We start from the raw sequence: 20676 nt of genomic DNA, 5'->3' as shown, positions 1-20676 counted from the left end.
TGAAGCCAGCCGGGGCTAACGGCTGGTGTAGGACTGCTCTGGCAGGTCCTGTCGCCCAGCAGTCTGAAGGAGAGTGCTTTGTAATCCTGAGGGCCGGGCCCGGGGGCAGGCTGGGGCAGTGTCACTGTCTGGGTGGCCGGCTCCCTTCCCGCCTCACGTCTCTTGCTCCTTCCCCTCCAGGAGTGCGCTGTTACCGCTGGCATGCATGCTGACTCACGAAGCCATTACCCAGCTCATGCGGGCAGACCTCTCTGCCTTCAGGCAACTGCCCAGGCAAGAGGAGGAGGAAGTGGAGGAAGATGGGCTCAGTGTTTCCTGTGAGTATCTTGGCTCTGGCCTGGCAGGCAGGTCATTCCCGTGCGGTCCCATTTTACCAATGGAGACAGCTCCGCCCTTCCTGGTCTGCAGGCTCCCAGAGGAGTGGTCACCCCGGCCTCTGCCCCAGCAGAGGGCAGACCTCGCTCTTGGAGTCTCTGCTCCCATCTGGCCTCCGTCTGCCCCGTGCTTCTAGTGCACGGTGATGATGGTGCTTCTGCAAAGCCCGTGGTTTCATCGTTTGCCCTGCATCCATCTTCCCTGATGCCCGTGGTCAGTCAGCGGGCCGGTGGCCTTGTCCCTCCCAAGCCTTGTCTGAACATGTCTGGATCCCCCGCACATTCCCATCCGGAGCTGTCTCCAGGCCCTTCCCTCTCTTGCCTGCTCTGTGGCTTGGCAGGCTCTCCCTAAGCTGGGGCACCTACTGTGTGCCAGGTACTGAGTGCTGGGGATACTGAAAGAGGTGGAGACAGGCACTGGCCTCAAGAAGCTTACAGTTGGGGGCAGCTAGATGGCGCAGTGGTTAAAGCACCGGCCCTGGATTCAGGAGGACCTGAGTTCAAATCCGGCCTCAGCCGCTTGACACTTACTAGCTGTGTGACCTTGGTCAAGTCACTTAACCCCCATTGCCTGCCAAAAAAAACCAAAAAGAAGCTTACAGTCGAATGGGGGAGATAGCACAGCCACACATTGCAAACTCCATGCAGGATGGCTAGGAAATAATGAAAGGAGGCAGTGAGGCCTATACTTAGAGAATAGGAGGACCCACCCCAAGTCCCACATGCCTGGACTCTGCTTGGGAGGAGGGCCTTTGCTCCCTGGGAGTGCTGGCTGCCCCCTCTCCATACACTAGAGTGTTTTGTTTTTGTTTTGGTGATGCAGTTGGAGTTAAGTGACTTGCCCAGGGTCACACAGCTAGTAAGTGTTAAGTGTCTGAGGCCGGATTTGAACTCAGATCCTCCTGACTCCAGGGCCGGTGCTCTCTCCAGTGCGCCACCTAGCTGCCCTTCTCTCCATATACTAGAGCACACAGTTCCTCCTTGGGTGAGAGTCAGGGCCAGAATTTCTGTTTTTCTCCATCTTTTGAAGTTTGAAGTGATCTCTGAGACAAACTAGGCCCTGTATCCTGCTTTGGGCAGAAGGCAGCCTCCACAGAGAGATGGCCGGGCCTCCTGTCTGGGCTGTGTCTGTCCCCAGGTGCGTGTGACCCGTGCCAGGCCTCTGGCCTGCTCCGAAGTGCCTGGTCTTGTTCTTCTCTGTCCCAGCGGCCCGCCGTACTCCTCCTCGGACTCTAAGATCCGACTCTAAAGTTGTAGGACCAGGAGGTTATGTTCCCGTCCACCTCAGTTCTCACATGAATGTATCTCAGCGTCCAGCTCATTCAGTACACTGCCCTTCCCCCGTCCTGGATGCAGCAGTTCCCAAACTTGGGGGCATCAGGACCCCTTTACACTCAAAATTACAGAGCACTCTCCCTCCTCGGCTTTTGTGGGTGTCTGTCGGGGTTACCGTATGAAATGTTGAAATGCATTCCTGTTCTTGTTTTGGCCTCACGAAAGCCCTCAAAGGGCCCTGTGGAGCACCCCACCTGAACACTGTTGGTGTGAGGGAGACCCTTCCTCAGCCAGACTTGAACCCCGGGTCCCACCTATCAAGTCTCAGTGATCTCTGGGGTGTCAGAACTCCGCATTGTGTGACCCCTGTATGTCGTACATCTGTGAAGAGTCTCTGAGGCCATGGGCTCTTTGCATAACTTCTTTCCAGGGCTTTGTCTGCAGTGGATTTCTAGGTCCCTCTCCTGTGACTCTTCCCACTCTAGCTAATCTCCATGGTGATCTTGGTGGATTTCTTGGGGCGGTTTTCCAGATGCTTCTTCCCTTTCATTTGAAAACTCTTGATTAGAGCATCTCTTGGAGTCTGCAGGCAGACGTCCCTAGCCGTCCCCATCTCTGGCCAGAGACATCCCTAGCAGTCCCCATTCCTGGCCAGGAGCCTGTCGGCCCTGCATGTACGTCGAGCTCTGCCCCATTCTCAGATAACACCTTCCCTCCTTCCTTGTGTCTCTCCTCTTGGCTGTCACTGGGCAGCAGGGATGAGATCGTCACTCGCACTGTGTGATGGTGGGTCCTCAGCTCTCCCCTGTGGTTTTGTATTCCTTGGTCTTGCCAGCCACGCTGCCCATTCCTCCTGGCAGGGGTGGTTGTGCCTCATGAGTCGTGGGTGGTCCCAGATAGTGCTGCATCACATCAGACGGTCTAACCTGCAGGCCATTGAGGCACCTGCTTTGTTGGGCCCAGGACCGAGGGTGGCCAGGCTAGTCAGGGTGGAGCTGAGGGCAGGATGTGCTCCCAGGTAACTGAAGGAATTGGCCTGGGGGGGCACTTCCAGTGTTGGCTAAATCCCCCGTCAGTGAAGTGCCAGCGCCTCGGGGTCACGGACTGGCTTTCGTTAACTTTGTGCCCCCAGCAAAATCTGCTGGAGTATAGTAGGTGCTCACTGAGGTCTTTAGGGGGTAGGCGGCCAGAATTGTAGCTGCTACATCCATTTCTAGAAAGCCCCTGATGATCTCCTTTTGACCTTCTTGCCGGCTTGGAGAGCCCAGTTTGGGACAGCACGACAGGCTAGGCAGTCGAGGCCCCGGATGTCAGAGCTGAAAGGTCCTTGAGGAGGCTCCAGCGTCAGAGGGGAAAGGAGCCCTGGGGCCGCTCCTCTGGTCACTCACCCTGCCCGGCCTCACAGACTGGCCACGGCGGGTCTAGGCAGCTGCCTCATCTCAGGGGCCTCGGGCTGGCTCATCCCGGCTTCCCCTGCAGGCCCGGTGCGATTCTTGTCATTCTTTCCCATGCTCGTCTAAGTGGCTGAAGTTCAGGCTTCTTGTGTCCAGCATGACGATGGTGCCTGAGCCCCTGAGGGCACCGAATCTTGCTGCCTGGCAGAGCAGAGGGGAGGCTCCACTGAGGGCCCCCCCCCTTTCTCCATCTTCTTGGGCCTCCTGCTGGTGAAAGGAGAGACTGGTGAGTGCCCCACCCAGGGCGAGATGGCGACCCAGCACTGTCCCTGAGCCCGAGCATGGACCTGCTGCACATAACCCAGCCGGTGGTGAGTCACAGCAGCAGAGCCACTGCAGTCCAGCGAGCAGGCACCTGCTGTGGGCCACGCCCGTCCCTGCCTGCCCGTGAGGAGCTTACTTCTCCGGCCAGACAGTGAGGACAGAGAGGTCTCTCTCTGCTGAAGAGGAACAGCCTATTGCCCAGTTTCTGCCCATCGCCGAGAATGAGACCCCGCTGATTCTCCACAAGACAGGGTTGTCTGACTCTGGCCCAAGGAGACACCAGGTCTGGCGCGCGTTCTGCTCACGGTTTTCTGGGGAGCAGACAGTGCTCCAAGGCCAGTCCTTCCCCAGCCCTCTGGGTTGTTGAGGAAGACGAGGAGCTCACAGCCTGAGGGGCGACACATGCCCGGGTATGCTCAGGTCTGCCTGCCTCGCTCAGGGAAGAAGAATCGGCAGAGGATGCCTGACCCAGTGGAGATGCGCCTGCCCCGCACCCAGGGCACCAGCTCCCAAGCCAGCGGGGCTGCCTCGTCTGTTCAGGGAGAAGGGGCTCTGCAGGCTCACTCTCCCTCATTCTCTGGGGTGTCCCTGCGGCCGGCATCCTGGGGCCCTCACACGCCAGGAGTTCTGCCCCAGGCAACCATCCAGGGGAACAAGGCTTCATGCTCTGGGGCCCATGGCCCTCCCGGGAGCATCCACTGGTCTCTGGGCCCGTGGGGTATCGGCTCCTTCCTGTGGCAAGACCAGCAGCCTCAGGGTGCTCGAGGGATGTGTCCTGAGCCCCACCCAGGCTGCTGAGTAAGTGAATGGATGAGCGCCCTCAGACCACATTAGTGGAACAAGAGGACCCTCAGGGGCCTTAGAGCCCAGCATGTCGGCACTGGAAGAACCCAACAGAGAGGGGAGGGAAGGAGCTGACAAGTCACAGAGTCCGGCTTCCTTCCTCATTTTGAAAGGAGGAAGCTCGGGCCCCCCATTCTGCCCTCTAGCCTGTGCCCCTCTGAAGTCTTCCATTGCAACATCAGAGTCTTTGTTCTGCCCCTTCCTGTTCTCCTCCCCTCAGTGTGGGGGAACTTTACCTTTCGACTGCTGGGGCAACCCTCTCTTCTTCCTGTCTTCACATCCTGAACACACTTGGCCAACGAGCATCTATTAGATACCTGCTGCATGCCCGGCTCCACGCTCGGTGTGGGGATTAAGTAAAAAGAAGACCATCCTGATGGTGCGCTTCCAAGGATCCATGAAAAGACCCTGGTGACGGCTCCAGGCCTTCTCCTCAAGCCTGCACCTTCCCTCAGCAGACAGTATTTATCAAGTCCTGTCATCCTATCCTGGGCCTGCCTTCCCTGGGAAGTCTGAAGGATGAGGCCAAGGCCGGGGCTGGCAGTCAGGGGTGCCGAGTGCGATCCTGTCTCTGCCTTCTCCCCCAGCCCCTGCCAGAGACCCTGCACTACTGTCTTCATTCCGAGCCGGTGTCCCAAGACCTAAGGAGACAAAAGCCTTGCCCCAGGGGGACTGACCCCAGGCTGTGGCTCCCCTGGACACCCCAAGCTTGCCCCGTGCAGGGAGATTCTGGTTGTGGACATTTGGCTCAGGTGAGCTGAGCCATCACCTTTTTGGTGGCTTTTTGTTCTTGACAACAGCTTGTGACCACCACCTTTTCTCTGCCACTGCCCTTTCAGTCTTCCTGCTCCACGTCTAGTCGTCAGCTCCCGTGTTGGGATCGCAGGGGTCGTTGTGTCCCCAGAGAAGCAGGCCATGAGTCAAAGAGTTTGAGTGATATGTGCAAGGCTGCGCAGCTCCTAGGTCTGGGGCCGAATTCACACCCAGATCTGCCTGAATCCAGCGCTGGTTATCCGGCCCCGGTGTCTCGCCCTCTCTGAGCTGACTTGGCTTGGCACTGCCTGATTCATAGTGAGGGGGCAGTATTGTGAAAGAAGTGCTTTGGAAACCTCGAGAATCTAAAGCCATTTCAGGGGTAGTTGTTGCTGCTGCTGAGCAGATGATCTTTTCCTCTTGAAGCACTGGACCCAGCTCTCAGAGTCCACACACAGCAGTCAGCTCCCAGTGCCCGCGCATGCTGAGGCTGGCACCCCCAGGGTAGCAGAGTCCCTCGGAGCATCCTGCCCAGGGAGATCGGCCATCCACTGTCCTTTGACAGGTGGGCGCCTGGGGCCTAGAGCAGCCACAGAACCACAGGCTTGGCAGAGACCCCAGACCCGTGCAGTCCAGCCCAGATGTGGGGGAGAATCCCCTCCAGGAGGTCACATGGGCTAGCAGTCAGTGCACTGAACTTGGAGTGAGATCCCTGGCCAAGCACATCCCCCTCCAAGCCCCAGTATCCTCATCTATAAAATGGGGACAGCAGTGCCTGTTATGCCCCTCACAGGGATCATTGTGTGGCTCTCTGGTGAGACCATGCGTGTGTACGCTTGGTGTGGTAGAACAGGCCTGGGAGCAGAAGCCAGAAGACCTGGCTTCCAGCCCCAGCTCTGATGCCTGCTCTCCTGACTGTGTGCCCTGCGTCACATCCCTGCCCCTCCCGAGACCTCAATTTGCTTCTGTCAGAGGAGGGGGTTACACTGGAGGATCCCTCCCAGTCCCCTCCAACCTCTGACGTCGAGGACACTGCCCCCTCCCTTCCCGCTGGGGCAGCGGGGTGCCCCCATTACCCAGCATAGAGCATCTTTCCCCCCTCAGACGTCTTTGTGCTCCTCATGTGTCCTGATGCCCCTGCTAGATTATGTGCTTTTTGTGTGTGTGTGAGGCAATTGGGGTTAAGTGACTTGCCCAAGGTCACACAGCTAGTAAGTGTTAAGTGTCTGAGGCCGGATTTGAACTCAGGTACTCCTGACTCCAGGGCCGGTGCTCTATCCACTGCGCCACCGAACTGCCCCAGATTATGTGCTTCTTGGGCACAAGGACAAACTCTCGGGGAGGCTTCACACAGGTCTCTGCACACGTCAGGCCCTTCATAATGTCCCATGGGATGATCACAGGATTAGAAAATGCAGAATGAAGTAACAGGATTCATTTGGATCATAGCACTTTAGAGCAGACCTTTGACAATGTGCAGTCTGCTGACCAGTGTGAGATGGTGCACTGAGATCTTGGGCCTCTGGCTGCCTAGGCTGAGTGGACAGAGCCTGGGGCTGAGGCTCAGTGAGCCTGCCATGGGCTCACGGCCTTGTTGTTTTCTCCCCTGTGTGGCTCACCTGTCAGATGGGGCCAATGACAGTGCCTGTGATGCACTGCCCAGACTCTGAGGCACCAGTGCCGTGACCTTCCCACTGTTTCCTTTGCCCAGTGCTGGATGCAGAGAGCCTGCAGCGATGTTTCTTCAACAAGCTGTGGGAAGTTTGTAGCCAGTGGCAGAAGCAGATGCCAGCCCCTTCCAGATGCACTTCTCGTCCCTGGCTGATCTCTATCCATGCCATCCGGAACACCCGCCGCAAGATGGAGGACCGCCATGTTTCCCTTCCCACCTTCAACCAGCTCTTTGGCTTCAATGTAAGCTTCTTGGATCCAGGCCCCTTTGCAGCCCTAAGCCCCAGGGTGGGGGAGGGGGCACCTCTTTTGCACAGTTAAAGCTGGCCCTGCCCATTGAGAAGTTTCATGGGGTAAACTGAGCTGTGTGTGGGGGGGGAGATTGGGATGAGGAGTGGAGGATGTGCCCGGAGTGTGATTATAGAATTAGATTAGATTAGAATCAAAGTCTTAGACCTGGGAGGGACAGCAGAAGCCATCCGAGTCAGCATCGCACTCAGTGTAAGGGTGTCCTGAACAATATTCCTCCCAAGTGGTCCTTGAACCTGATTTCCATCCAGGAATCCCTGTGCAGAAACTCGCACGCAGTGTCAGCCTGGACTAATCATTGGGAGACTCAGGAGCTGAAATCACGGTGGTCCCACTTAACCTCTGAAAGGCTGCTTTGTTGTTGTTCGGTCATTTCTGTCATGCCTGACTCTCTGTGACCCCATTTGGGGTTTTCTTGGAAGAGATTCTGGGGGGGTTTGCCATTTCATTCTCCAGCTTATTTTATAGATGAGCAAACTGAGGCAAACTGAGTTAAGTGACTTGTCCAGGGTCATACAGCTGGAAAGTGTCGTAGGCTGGATTTGACCTCAGGAAGATGAGTCACGGTGGATTCCAAGCTTGGCCCAGCTGCTCCAGAAAGGGTGCTTGGCACTTTCTAGTATTGTTCTTTTTTTTTTTTTTTTTAGTGAGGCAATTGGGGTTAAGTGACTTGTCCAGAGTCACACAGCTAGTAAGCGTCAAGTATCTGAGGCCGGATTTGAACTCAGGTCCTCCTGAATCCAGGGTTGCTGCTCTATCCACTGTGCCACCTAGCTGCCCCTAGTATTGTTCTTAATGACTTTGCCATAAAATGCCAGAGTGAGAAAAGGCCTTAGGACCTGGAGCAGAGACCATCAAAGCCAGGAGGGCCCTCACGTCCTGGAGTGACTTGATCTAGTCCAGCCTGTTCAGGCGGGGGTGGGGCTGGTTCCTGCCACCCCGTGCTCTTCGCTGAGCCCTCTGAGGAATAGCCAGTGTGTTCACCGAGGAATGGAGGCTCCCTCAGGGGAGGCCTTACCCCCCAGGGTAAGGGCAGAGAGGTGGAAAGAGCACTGACATTGGCTGCTGGTGGGGCTCGCTTCATAGCGCTCAAAGGCCTTCCTGGGCACAGGATCTGAGGACAAGTACTGGGTCTTCCAGGCGGAGCCTTTCTGAGGGTCTCAGACAGGACCTTAGAGACAGTGTAGCCCAATGCTGTCCTTTCACAGACGGGCCCAGGCCACCTGGCGAGGCAGTGGCAGAGCCAGGATCGCACTCAACACCTCTCACTGCCAGCCTGCTTCACAGAGATGGGGAGTTGGGAAGAAGGCCTTGGCCTCGTCTCCCAGATTTCACAGCAAAGGTGGGCCTGGGGTAGAATGATTCGGTTTTACAACGTTGTCTGCTGAGGGAAAGCAGGGGGCTTGAGGAGAAGGCCCGGAGAAGCCTCCGTGCTGAACGCAGTCCAGCGGCCCAGCGCCACTAGCAAGGAGCCGGGCAGGACGGGGAAGGGGTCCCTCGGCTGATCTCCGCCTGTGGGTCTGTGTCCCCAGGACCAGGTGGATCGAGCCTACTTTGCTGTTTTTGACGGCCACGGTGGCGTTGATGCTGCCAGCTACGCAGCAGTCCACGTGCATGTCAACATTGCCCGGCATCCAGAGGTGACCAGAGACCCGGCCGAGGCCCTCAGAGCAGGGTTCAAGCAGACTGATGAGATGTTCCTCCGGAAAGCCAAGCGGGAGGTGAGAGCCAGGAGGCCAGACTCGGGCCTCCTCCCTCATCCTAACCCTGTGCGGGTGGCAGGGGCAGGGTGGGGGAACCCACGGAGGAGGAACAGATGCCCCATCCTGTCTCTCAGTAATAAGAAGCAGTCAGGTTGTCTTCTGGCTGTGTTTTATAGCATCATAACTGCAAAGGAAGAGACCCGGGGCCCCTGCGTTCTCTGGCCACTACATGGAGGGGCCTGTATGTGGGGGGATCATATGAGATCATGGACCTGCAGCAAATCTTAAAGAACGAGCTCTCTGCTCTTCCTCCCCACGGGCTCAGGCATTAATGGTCTGGGCACGAGGGAGGGGAGTCTCCTCCTCCGGGAGTGCCCCATGCCAGCAGAATCACAGGCACAATCCCTGGCCCCCTCCCTGAGGCCCCTCCTTGGCCTCTCTGCAGCCTTGGACACTGTCCATCCCTCTCTAGCCTGATCCTCTCTTCTCTCCAGGTTTTCAGGGCACCCTTTCCCCTCTCCTGCTTCTCCCCCTCCCTCTCTGATGGTTCCTCTTCTGTCTCCTTTGCTGGACCCTCCTCCAGATCACACCCTGTCCCGTGGGTGTCCCCCAGGTCTCTGGCCTGGGCCCTCTGTGCTACTTCACAGGATGATCTCATCAGCTCCCATGGATTTGATGATCATCTCTAGGCCAGTGACTTAAATCTACTTTTCCTGCCCCACCCTCTCTGCTGACCTCCAGTCTCCAATTGCCTTTCAGACATGTCCAGCTGAATGTCCAGGAGACACCTTACACTCACTGTGTCCAAAACTGAGATCATTGTCTTTCCTCCAAACCCTCCCCCTCCTCACCACCTTCCCTTTTACCGCCCTCTTCCCTCCTTCCTCAGGCTCCCAACCCAGGAGTCCTACTGACTCCTCACTCCCTCTCATCCTCTGCCACCTCCCCCCCCCCCACATATAGCCAAGCTGGTGCCAAGGCCTGTGAATTTCACCTGTGCTGCATCTTTTCTCCTTTGCAACGTGTCTCATCAATTGCACCTGTGCAGTATCTCTTGTCCATTTCACCTTTGCAACATGTCTCATTGATTTCACCTGTGCAGTATCTCTTGTCCATTTCACCTTTGCAACATGCCTCATTGATTTCACCTGTGCAGTATCTCTTGTCCATTTCACCTTTGCAATTTCAACTCTGCAGAATACACCCCCTCCTCTCCTTGACACTTCCATCCCTTGGGGCAGGCCCTCATCGCCTCACACTGCACTATTGCAGTAGCTGCTGGAGGTTCTACCTGCCTTTAGTCTCTTCCCAATCCCACTTCCCCCTCTATTCAGCCACTAAAGGAATTTTCCTAAAGTGCAGATCTGACCATGTCACACACACACACACACACACACACACACACACACACACACACAGGCGCGCGCGCACATGCACACACACACAGTCTCCCTCCCTCCCCTCACCATGGCTCTGTAGATTGCTGCTGGTGTTAGTCCTACCTGACAGGGAGGAGACAGAAGCTCCAAGAGGGAGTCACCCTCACACTGCTAGTACAAGTAGGGTTGGAGCCGAGGACTTCCTGACCTCCTGCCCCTTGCTCTGCCCACCAAACCACCCTGTCTTGTAACTGGCTTTGGGATTGAGCAGCCTGGGTTGCAGATCTCGTCCAGGTGGGGATCACTGAAAAGCTTGGTGTTTATGACGGGCCTCCAGGAAGGCCCTGAGGCTTATTCTGCACCCACAGAAGCCTGTTGTCCTCTGCCCTGGTCAGAGCCCACACTGAGCAGCAGGCTTGCTCCCAGGAGCCGCAGTTGAGGAGGTCATTGACAAGGAGGGCAGCAGGGTGGAGATGCCCCTGTGAGGGTGACCCCTGCAGGGCCGAGGTACGCTAGCTGTCCTCCCAGCCCTCCATGGTCATCATTTGGAGGAGGGGCTTTCTCCAGGAGTTTGGCTGGGAAGGGGAGGACAAAAGGAAGATGACGCTCAGCGGGAATGGTTAGAGCTAGTGGGGAGACTGAGGACGGGTGAGAGGGAGGCTGCTGGAGGAGAGAGGAGGCAGCTGGGGTGGGGTCTGCCGTGGCCAAGGAAAGGGGGTGCTTCCCATGAGACCCAAGAGGACTCCATGGCAGGGGCCATCCAAGGGAGGAAAGTCGAGGCCCTTGGGGGAGGCTGCCATTGTTTTGGTGAAGGATCTCCGCTCTGCCGCACCATGGGGGGGTCTGAGGAGGGACAGAAGGGCCGCCGTGCAGAGGATGGCGTTCCTGCTAGTCTACTCTGTGCCTGGCTGCAACCCCATGTGTCCTGGCTCCTCGTGCCCTTCAAATGCTGACTTCCCGTCGTCTCTCCTTGCAGAAGCTGCACAGCGGCACCACAGGGGTCTGTGCGTTCCTCGTGGGACGCACCATCCACGTGGCCTGGCTGGGAGACTCCCAGGTCATGCTGGTGCAGCAGGAGCAAGCCCTGGTGCTGATGGAGCCTCACAAGCCAGAACGCCCGGTAAGGACCTGTGGGAGTGTCCCCAGAGAGGAACTGCCCCTGGTGACGATCGGGCCGCCAGGGCCAGCTCCCTCAGTTTACTGCTCTGTAAAATGGCATTATCTTCCTCCCTGGGAAGACCTTCAAGGGCTACAAAAGCAAAGCCAGGACTGCGCCTGCCCTCCCTGTGCAAGCTCAGCCGCAGAGAAACTCAAGCGCTGGTTTGACCTCAGTGTGGGGGAGGACCTGGAGGGTGCCAGCCGGGGACGTGGGGAGGGGAGGGAGCTTTCTTCAGCTCCCCACACCCACTGACAGAGGCAGGGCCTCCAGCGAGGGGAAGCTTTAGAACTGGCCCTCAGCTGGGTCTGAGGACGTGTCGGGCTTGAGTGTGAGGTCACTGGCGCTCACTTGCTCTCAGCTTCTGTGGTTCTGTGATGGGCAGCCAGGGGCTCCCTTGGTCTCGGGCCTAAAGGTCCATATTTCTGTTGCCTTGACCTGAGCGGGTGTGGGGGCTGAGCCCAGTCCAGGAATGTCCCTGCTGTTCTGTGCCCGAGCCAGTACAGCCGTCACGGGCTGAGCCTGAGCCAGAGCCAGCAGCTGAAGTGTCGAGAGTGGCCAACACATTTCAGCTGTCGTGGGCTCCTGGTGCCGTGGCATCCCGAGCTGGGGCTCGCCTCCCCAGGCCCTGGTGGGGCATCTCTGGGTAGCTCAGAGAATAGCACGTGAGCTGGCAGTAAGGAAGGCGCCCCCTAGGGAAATGGAGGCAGATGTCAGCCCTCTGGAGGGAGGGCTTCCTAATCCCCAGATCTAAAGTGCGGAGCCCAAAGGCTTCAGCCTGGGCTGGTCCATTTGAGGATGGTGTAAGGGGTTGGCCAAGCTAGCCCAGAGGGAGCCAGCGAGGGGCCCATCCGGGTGCCAGAGGCAGTACCGCACACGGTTTGACCTATGGAGAGACCTGGAAAAGAGAGGTGGCACTAGTGTCCCCAGAGCCCTTTGAGGGGTGCCAGACACTTGGCACGTGTCACCCCGCTGAGTTAGGGTTGTTTTCAGGGCTTTTGAGAGCTGTCCCCCGAGCCAGGGCTCAGCCTTGTTCTTCTCTGCCCCCGAGGCAGAGCCTGGGACCAGGGTGGACACTGCCCAGGGGAGCTTTGGGGTTGGTATATGGGAAGATTTCCTCACGACTCGGGGGAGGCGTGTTTCAGAAGGGGTTGGACTAGAGGCTGCTGAGATTCTGCGGTTCGGTTGGTCGGTCGTTCTGGGTCCTGGAATTGTGCCTGGACACAGAGCTGAGTTCTCTGGCCTAAAAGTCACCAGCTCCAAGGCCCTCATCTCTCTATCCCTGCCAGCAGCTCAGCCTGGCCCTCACGGCTGCCTGGTCTCTCAGGGCCCAAGAATGTCATTCATCCAGGCCTGTCCCCTCCTTTCCGCCGTCCCTGGTGCCCCTCATTTGGGCCCCCCGATCCAGTGCAGGTGCCTTCTCTGCGGCCTTCCTGGGTCTCCTCCATCCTTCGTGGGCCTGCAAAGCACTTCTTCTAATGTGGGTCACTCCTTGACTCAGTGAACCCCAGTGACCCCTATTGCCCCAAGAATCAAACGTTTCATTTTACTTCGTTCTTTTACAATTTCTATTTGTCATGCAGGTTTTCTACTCATGCCTAATTGTTAGTACTCCAGTACTTAAGCAGTAGTGCCAGGGTAGCCATCGGTCAGTCAGTCAACAAACCTGTGCATTAGGTGGCGGGGATACAGTGAAAGGCGAGCTGGGCTGCCTTCGAGGGGCCCCCATCCCTGTACAGTGCAGGATGGAGCCAGGCCACCTGTCCTGCCTCATCTCCCTGTGTGCCTCAGCTTCCTCATTTGTAAAAGAAGGGGACTCAGTGCTGGGATGAGCTTAGAGATAATGGTGAGGCAGCTCTTGGCCTCCAGCTTCTGTTCACGTGGAGCTTCCTGGGGAGAGGGGGAATAAGCATTTATCTAGCACCTGTGGTATGCCAGGCACTGTCATGGGATCCTGCCAACAACCCTGCGAGGGAGATGCTGTTACTATCCCCATTTTTGCAGATGAAGAAAGCGAGGCAGGCAGCAGTGAAATGACTTGCCCAGGGCCACAGAGCTAGGAAGCGTCTGAGGCTGAATTTGAATTCAGGTCTTCCTGACTCCAGGCTCTAACCCCTTTGCCACTGAGCTGTGCTAAGGTGGACCTGGCTTCCTCCTGAGGTGGTAGACTCCCCTCTCCTGAGAACCTCAGAAGGAGGCTGGCTGCCTCACTGTTGGGGAGGCTAGAGAGGGTCGTCTTGTTGATTGGTGGATGACTTCTGGGGCGCCTCCCACTCCTGACTGACCCCCAGCTGGAGGCGTCTTCCCCACGCTCCATGCAGATGACTATCCCTGAAGTCTCCCTAAAATGGAGCCAGACTTCCTGTCCCGGCCCTGCCACAAGCCGGCTGAGTGACCTTGGGTGAGTCCCTTGACCTCAAAGGAGCAGTGTTGAATCAGTCGTGAACTCAGTTGGATGCTTGTTCTGGGGTCTATGTCTTGTGCTCGTGACTTTCAGGAGTGCAGAGTCCCCAAGGACACAGAGACCTTGCCCCTGTCCTCTGCTCCATCAGCTTGTCGAACATTCAGGTGTCAGGGCGGGGTGGGGGGAGCTGGGAACCCCACTGCAGGAGGCTCAGACTGTGGGCAGAGAAAGACCCCCCTTCCGGAGGCCCCGGTCAGGGCTCTGCTCTGCCCCCATTGGCTGTGGCTCCTCCATGCCCTTCCCCCCCCCAGCCCCCAGCATCAGGAGTCTGGGTCTCCAAGCCTCCTCCCCATGGAAGGCCAGTGCATGGGGCAGCTGCTTGGCAGGCTCAGGACATGGCCCGGGAAGTGGGGATCCTAAAGTGATACTGGAGGGGAAGGTCAGGTGGGGACTGGCCACAACTATGTAGTGTGACCATCAGCCCTGCTGAGATGAGAGTTAACGTGAGCAGGGGCTGCAGATTCAGGGAGCTGGGAGGGACAGGAGGGGCTGATTATCCAGCCCAACCCCCCACCTTTTACAGAGGGGGAGTCTTGGGCCCACAGAGGGCAAGGGGTCTGCCCATGGGCACTCAGGGAGCCATGTGACAGGCAGGATTTGAACCCAAGCTCAGCACTTTCCTCTGCACCACATTGTCACCCTCATTTCAGCTCCTGAGCCTCCTCTGGGTGTCCTGGCAATCCTCCAAGGTGCTGGGCCGGCCGAGGGCCACGAGGAGTCCCGCTGTGGGGCCTGGCAGTCTGGATGCTGCCTCTGAGCAGACGTACAGCAAGTGCCCCTGCAGGTGGGAGGGAGGTCAGGGGCCAGCCACGGGAGCCTCCTTCCTGCCTAGACCCCGCTCTGGGCCTCACGCCACCTCCTGGTGGTGCCCTGGCTGCTCCCATCAGCCCGGGCCCAGGAGGGGGCCCCTGGGGTCTCATGCCCTTTGGCCAGGGCACCAGGCCTCTCACACTGCCTTCCTCCTAGGATGAGAAGGAGCGCATCGAAGCCCTGGGCGGTTTTGTGTCCTATGTGGACTGCTGGCGAGTCAACGGCACCCTGGCCGTTTCCAGAGCCATCGGTAAGGAGCCCTTGGGTGGCTTGGCATCGATAGGGTGCGGGGCAGTCACCCTTGGGGGAAGAGTGCCCACAGCCACCAGGGGGCAGCAGGGTACTGGTCACGGCAGGTCTTCAGGGGGAGGCACAGGGGCCGTGTGAGTAGCGGTCAGGGGCAGGTGGGGCAGAGGGCCGCCCGGCTCAGATGTCGTGCCTCTGAGGGTGCTGCCCCTCGGCCTCCCTGATACTGGAGACCCCCACAGACATCCCCTGCCTTTCCTTGGCCTGTCCCTGACTGTGTGGGGCCTCAGCTGAGCCTCTGGAGGTCTAGGAATGCAGGGCGCCTGGGCAGGTCCTCAGGGGCTGGCCAGGCCCTGCTTGGTGCAGAAGCTCCCGCCAGAGTAGGCCCGGGTGGCTGCCTGGCCTCTGCCCAGAGGTCACCTGTAGGGTTGTGGATCCAGGCCAAGTTGTCTGCCCCCTTGATCTGCCAGCTTTGACTGTTGATGGTGCCCCCCCTCCCCCCACTTAAGGCCAAACAGAACAGGTCGGATCTCTCCTTCCCGCTGCCCACCCCCCCCAGGGGGCTGGCTGGGCAGGGGATGGGCGTGGCACCTCCGTGGCTGGGCAGGGGGTGGGGTGGGGTGGCACTTCCGTGGCTGGGCAGGGGGTGGAAGCAGTGTCTTTAGGCTGGGTTTTGGTGCTAATCTGCTTTCTCATTCCAGGGGATGCCTTCCAGAAGCCGTATGTATCTGGGGAGGCTGACGTGGCTTCCCACGAGCTCACTGGCACAGAAGACTACCTTCTTCTGGCCTGTGACGGCTTCTTCGACTCTATCCCGCACGAGGAGGTAGCCGGTCTGGTCCGGGACCTTTTGCTCCAGAAGAGGGGCGGCGAGCTCCGGATTGCCGAGGACCTGGTGGCGGCCGCCCGTGAGCGCGGCTCTCGTGACAACATCACCGTCCTGGTGGTCTTCCTCAGGGACCCCCAGGAGCTCCTCGACCGCTGGAGCCCTGAGGTGACAGACACCCCGCAGGACCTGAGCGTGGGAGGTCCGGCCTCTGCCCGCTTTGGGCCCCAGAGTGCCAGTCTGGGCAGCAGCCTGGGCGGCCCCTCCCTGCCCTGGCCTCCCCACCCCAAGATTCCTTAGGAAGCGAGGGGCCGCGCTAGGACTCAGAGGCTGGCCTGGGCCGTTTGCTCAGTGTTACTAACCCTTTCCCAGGGCCTCGTGTCCAGCCCACCCCCGTAGCTGTGAAAACCAGGTTCCATCCTGGGCAGTTAGGTCAATGCTCCCCTGAATTCTCTGGAGCTAATAGTGATTACCAAAGAGCGTTCTCTGCAAAGCTGCCTGCCCTTCTGGTGCTGGGGCAGACCAGACGGACCAAAGACAGCCAGGCTGGCCCATGTGTGCAGTGTTCAGCAGGCCCTGCATCCTCAGCTGGGGGGAGACACCGAGGACCAGGAGGAGGAAGAAACAGCACGCAGAGCCTCCCCTCCCCTCCTGCCCTCCCAGCCCCCTTGGTGACCCGTGGGCTCGGCGCTGGCTGCCTGGGTGGTCTGTGTCCTCTCCTCCGTGGCTGCACCAGGTGCCCACACCCTTTCACAACAGTCGGTGCCCTGTGAGTTTGACTGGGCCAAGCAGACCAGGGCAGAACCTTCCTGGCAGTGTTGCTTTGCAGGGACCTTCTCGTCCAGAAGAGGATGTAAGAGAAAAGCCTTCAGCGGCCTCAGGAAGGGGATGGTGCCCAGCCCGGGAGGGGAGGAGCAGAGCAGGAGTCCAGCCTTACCAAGGACCTGGCGGGGAGGCCAGTGATTGTCCCAGAGTAGCCTCAAGGGGAGTCTGGCTGTGCCCACCTCTGTCACCCACCCGGCTCAGCCCTGCAGCCTCAGGCAGCCTGCTCCCTTCCTCTGTGCCTCACTTTCCTTTCCTGGGAAATGGGTGGGTTGGAGTAGGGGGGGGTCACAGAATTGGAAAGGACTCCGCAGTCATGTAGTCCAGACTTTTCCTGAGCAGGAAGCTCTTGTCCTGCATCCCTGACCACTAGCCATCCTGCCTCAGGGCCCCGATTTACTCTGAGGCTGCAGCGCCCTGTGAGCTGCTTCTCTCCCCTGCCTGGGCCCGCAGCCTCATCTGCCCAACGCTGTGGGTGATTTCTCTCTCTGAGCTTCTTTCCGGCTCTAGGCCTAGGATCCAAGGCCATGTGGCTCCAAGTCCGGTGGCTGGGGCTTGCGTTGGTGTCTTCTCGTTTGCTCAGGGCCTTTCAGCTGCAGTTCCCAGTGGGTCAAACCAACATTGTAGAGACTGAAAGCCAGGGGAGAAGGTCCGGCCAGGCCGCGAGGAGACAGGAGGTCCGGTCTTGCCTCCCAGCTGTGCCGTTGGTCCCCACCACACAGTCTGGACACCCTTGCCCACAGTGCCTCAGGGAAGGATTTCAAAGAATCTACCCTGGGAGGTCCGATGAATGACTCCCATCTCCAGCATTCCTGTCCGGCAGTTTTCCAGGCTCTGCCCCAACACCTCAGCCCCTTCGTGCAGTTTCCAGATGGCATGTGTCACAAAGAGGAGTGTTGGCTGGAATCGCTGGGGGGACGCCCCAGGGGAATCGGGAAGAACTGTTTGAGCTTGGTTGCTGGTGCCCACTGCTCCGCCTGAGGCCAGGCCCCGGCTGCCTTCGCTGATCTGGCCCATCCTTGGTCCTGGGGCGTCTCCTTCTCCGTTGGTCACTTGGCATGCTGGGCCCTGGAATGACCTCATGAGAAAGAAGGCCCTGTAGCATTTGGCCGGTCACTTGACTGGTTCAGTGTTGACTTTTTCCATTTCCCTCATTCGGCTCCAATATGTGGGCCTCCCAGCAAATGGCTGATTCACAGATGCTTCATCCCACACGGGCTGACTATCCGCATCCTCCCCTTCTGGCTGTCGCTAGCTCTTCCTTGTCCATCTTGGGGCCCAAGGGAGTGGCCCATGTGGGACATACTGCCACCCCCGCCAGGTCCAGCGTGGAGGTCAAGCTGCTATGGCCAAGGGACGGAAAGGAGAGGACCCCCAGGAGTCAGCCTGTTCTCCCTCCCTCTCCCCAACACACTTCACTATGGAAACCTTACTACATGAGCCCCCCAAGTGCATAGACATTTCTCAAAGACTCGCTGCTGTGATCCACCGGCCGCTTAGAGTTCAGTGTGCCAGTGTAGCCCACATGTGGCCCCTGGGTGCTGGGATCAGTGTGTGGCAGAGCTGTGCCCATACTAAGGCCTTGGAGAAAGACCCTTTGTTTCTGGCTCAGCTAGACTGGTGGACTAGCCTGGGGACCCAACCTGGGGGCCTAACCAGATGCCTTTCCAGGTTGGGCTGCCAGGCCCACACGGCCTGACGTGGTCAGTATGGCTGCCTCTTGATCAGTACCAGGGAAGAGCAGCCTTAGGTTTGAAGCCACTTGGCACCTGTCTCTGCAGGTGGCGTGGTGCCCCTTCCAGCGCGGGTGCAGAGAGGCCTGGTGGCTCCGAGGGGCTGAGCCTGAGGGTCTTAATGCCCCCGGGGTTGGCCCTCCCAGCCAAATGCTGGTTGGTCGGGGCTGCTCTGCACAGCATCCATCTGCGGCAGACAAGGGTGATTAAGTATTATTAGTGTCTATTTTTAAAATGAAGTAGGCTGGGAGACTTAGCTGCAAATGTCAGCTCCTTGTACACCAACTCCAAAAGCAAGGAGCCAGGTGCCCCCTCCCCCAGCACACGTGCATGTGCACACACGCACATGCACACAGATGCACACGCACGCACATGCACATGCACACACATGCACGCGCACACACAAGCGTGCACACACATGCACATACAAGCACATGCACATGCACATGCACACACAAGCGTGTACACACACTTACAGCTAATCCGGATGCCTTTCCTTCTTCAAGCTGGGAGAAGGGGAGGGGAAGGTCCACCCTCCAAAGGAGATGGGGGACAGGCAGTGAAGACAGGGGGCCTGCTCAGGTGGGCATGTTGTGCTGCCCCCAGTGTCCCAATGGTGGAGGTCAGAGGAGAGGTGGGCCTAACTCAGGAAGATACTGTTACTGTTTCAGGTGCAGTGCCCAGTGTCCCACAATGCCTTTGTCCATCCCTTGGGCAGGGCGCTGCCACTCTTGGGGCACCGATCTCCTCATCTGTGGCATGAAGGGCTTAGCCAGAGATGGTCCTCCAGCCTCCCCATTGGCCCTCCCAGAGGCTGCCCCCGGCCCAGCTGGACTCTGGATCATGACTGCCGGCCTTTAGCCCTGAGGGCTTGTTTGGCTCAGGTTGTAGAATGAGTAGGAAGGCTGTCATGGGGAGCCAAGGGCTGTCCCAGGGTGAGGGAGAGCAGAGAGGAGGAGGGTGTGTGTTGGGGTGGGGGAAGAGCAGAGAGGAGGAGGGTGTGTGTGTGTGTGTGTGTGTGTGTGTGTGTGTGTGTGTGAGAGAGAGAGAGAAAGTTTTAAATGAAAATCAGGGCTTGGGGGCGGGGGGGTTGGCATGGGGAGAGAGCAACCCCTCCCCAGCTCGCAAGGAGCAGGCAGCCCTGAATGCAAGCTCTTTGGGGCCCAGAGCTAAGTACTCCTCAGCCTTGTTTGGCATGGCTGTGCTTGAGAGGAGCCATGCACAAACATGTTTCCCGCCTTCAGCGCCTGGGCCCAGCGGTGGCCACAGGAGGCCCCAAGGATGCGAGGCCAGAAACAGCAGGTCACGGTCAGACTCCCCGGGCGTATCGCATACTGTCGCAGCACCATGTCTAGGAAGGACTGATGCAAGCTGGAGGCTGTACAGAGGGGGAAGCCAAACTGGAGAAGGGCTGAAAGAATGGGGGTTGAGCCCTGAGAAGTGGGACGTGGCAGCTGCCACCAGGGACCCGAAGGGGCTGCTTCACAAGAAGGATTAGACTGGTTCTGCCAGGCCTCAGAGGGCACAACTGGCAACAGAAGAGACGCTTCGGCTTGCCGGAAGGAGGAGCCCAGGATTGGGCCCCCGCTGGTAGAGGCTCAGTGGCCAGGGTCTCCACAGAGTCAGTATTCAGAGGAGCTCTGGCCAGGGGGCTCAGTGTCCTGCAGGAGGAGCAGGCCTAAGGCCGCTTCTCTTCCTACGCCTGGGCTGGGGGGCCCAGGGGCTTGAGTTCTTGTGCCAGCTTTCTCTTGGGCAGCCCATTCCTCTTCCCCCACCTCATTTTTCTGACCAATGAAATGTTGGGGGGTGGGGTCTTGTTGGCCTCGAGCCCAGCTCAGCACAACGTTCCTTGGCTGGACAGTAAAGCAGTATTCTTTGCCAGTGGAGGTGGCTTGTTGCTACTCTATTTATTGGCTGACGCCTCTTTGCGTACATTTGCATGTATCCCGGTGTGGAGCATGCCTTTATTCACTATGGTGACGCTCTCATTTTTGTGATGCTGCATCGGGCTTCAGAAAGCTTTTCTTGCACCCCGGGAAGCCTGCTTGGGTCCTGAGTGGGAGGGTCACTCTCCTTGTTTCCAGAGAAGGGAAGTCACTTGCCTGCGAGAGATCTCTGAGCTGGGCTCCCTCTGCAGCTGCAGAAGCAGCTCAGACTCCACTGTACCCCCTCCACCCCCACTTTCTTCAGTGTGTGTCTCATTGGGAGCACAATTGTTTAAACCAAAGGAAGGGCAGGTGCCGCCACCGTTTGAATTATGTTGGCATAAAGTATTAATAAACAGGAGTGTCAAATCATTGGGTCCTTGAATTTTGGGGGTGTCTTCAGTTTCCTGCAAACCCACAAAGTCATTTCATAAAGTTGGGGGTGGGGCAGTGCTGGGCATCTAATGGGACCCAGTAGGCAAGCCACGTGCGCGCGCACACACACACTCTTCAGTCTGACCCCTCCCAGGTGCCTGCTTGAAAACCCCCCCGGGGTTGGGGCTCCACTTAAAGGGACAGTAGAAGAACATCAGGTTCCTGGAGAGCAGCAGCAGGGCCTGCTGGGAAAGAAGGCTGGTGGCAAAGGTCTCATCACATCGGGTGGGGAGT

The 20676-nt window shown here is 58.4% G+C and overlaps 1 protein-coding gene across 8 annotated transcripts in view; it reads left to right on the top strand.

Annotated features, from left to right (window-relative positions):
- PPM1F (protein phosphatase, Mg2+/Mn2+ dependent 1F) overlaps nt 1–20363 on the top strand; it is a 34426-nt gene extending 14063 nt beyond the window's left edge. For 6 of the 8 annotated variants that reach the window (XM_044004912.1, XM_044004897.1, XM_044004904.1 and 3 more), the window contains 6 exons: nt 181–317; nt 6675–6877; nt 8476–8664; nt 11002–11145; nt 14612–14705; nt 15403–20363. In XM_044004912.1, the coding sequence (XP_043860847.1) occupies nt 181–317; nt 6675–6877; nt 8476–8664; nt 11002–11145; nt 14612–14705; nt 15403–15827 (1192 nt within the window). In that variant the 3' untranslated portion in view covers nt 15828–20363. The remainder of the gene's footprint in view (nt 1–180; nt 318–6674; nt 6878–8475; nt 8665–11001; nt 11146–14611; nt 14706–15402) is intronic. The other 2 variants (XR_006356426.1, XR_006356427.1) reach the window with 2 other exon arrangements.
- The last annotated feature ends 313 nt before the right edge of the window (nt 20364–20676 follow it).

Source organism: Dromiciops gliroides, chromosome 1 (genome assembly GCF_019393635.1).
Source record: "Dromiciops gliroides isolate mDroGli1 chromosome 1, mDroGli1.pri, whole genome shotgun sequence".
NCBI classification, from domain to species: Eukaryota; Metazoa; Chordata; class Mammalia; order Microbiotheria; family Microbiotheriidae; genus Dromiciops; species Dromiciops gliroides.
The sequence above is the reverse complement of the archived record's forward strand: the minus strand, read 5'-3'. Positions and strand labels throughout refer to the sequence as shown.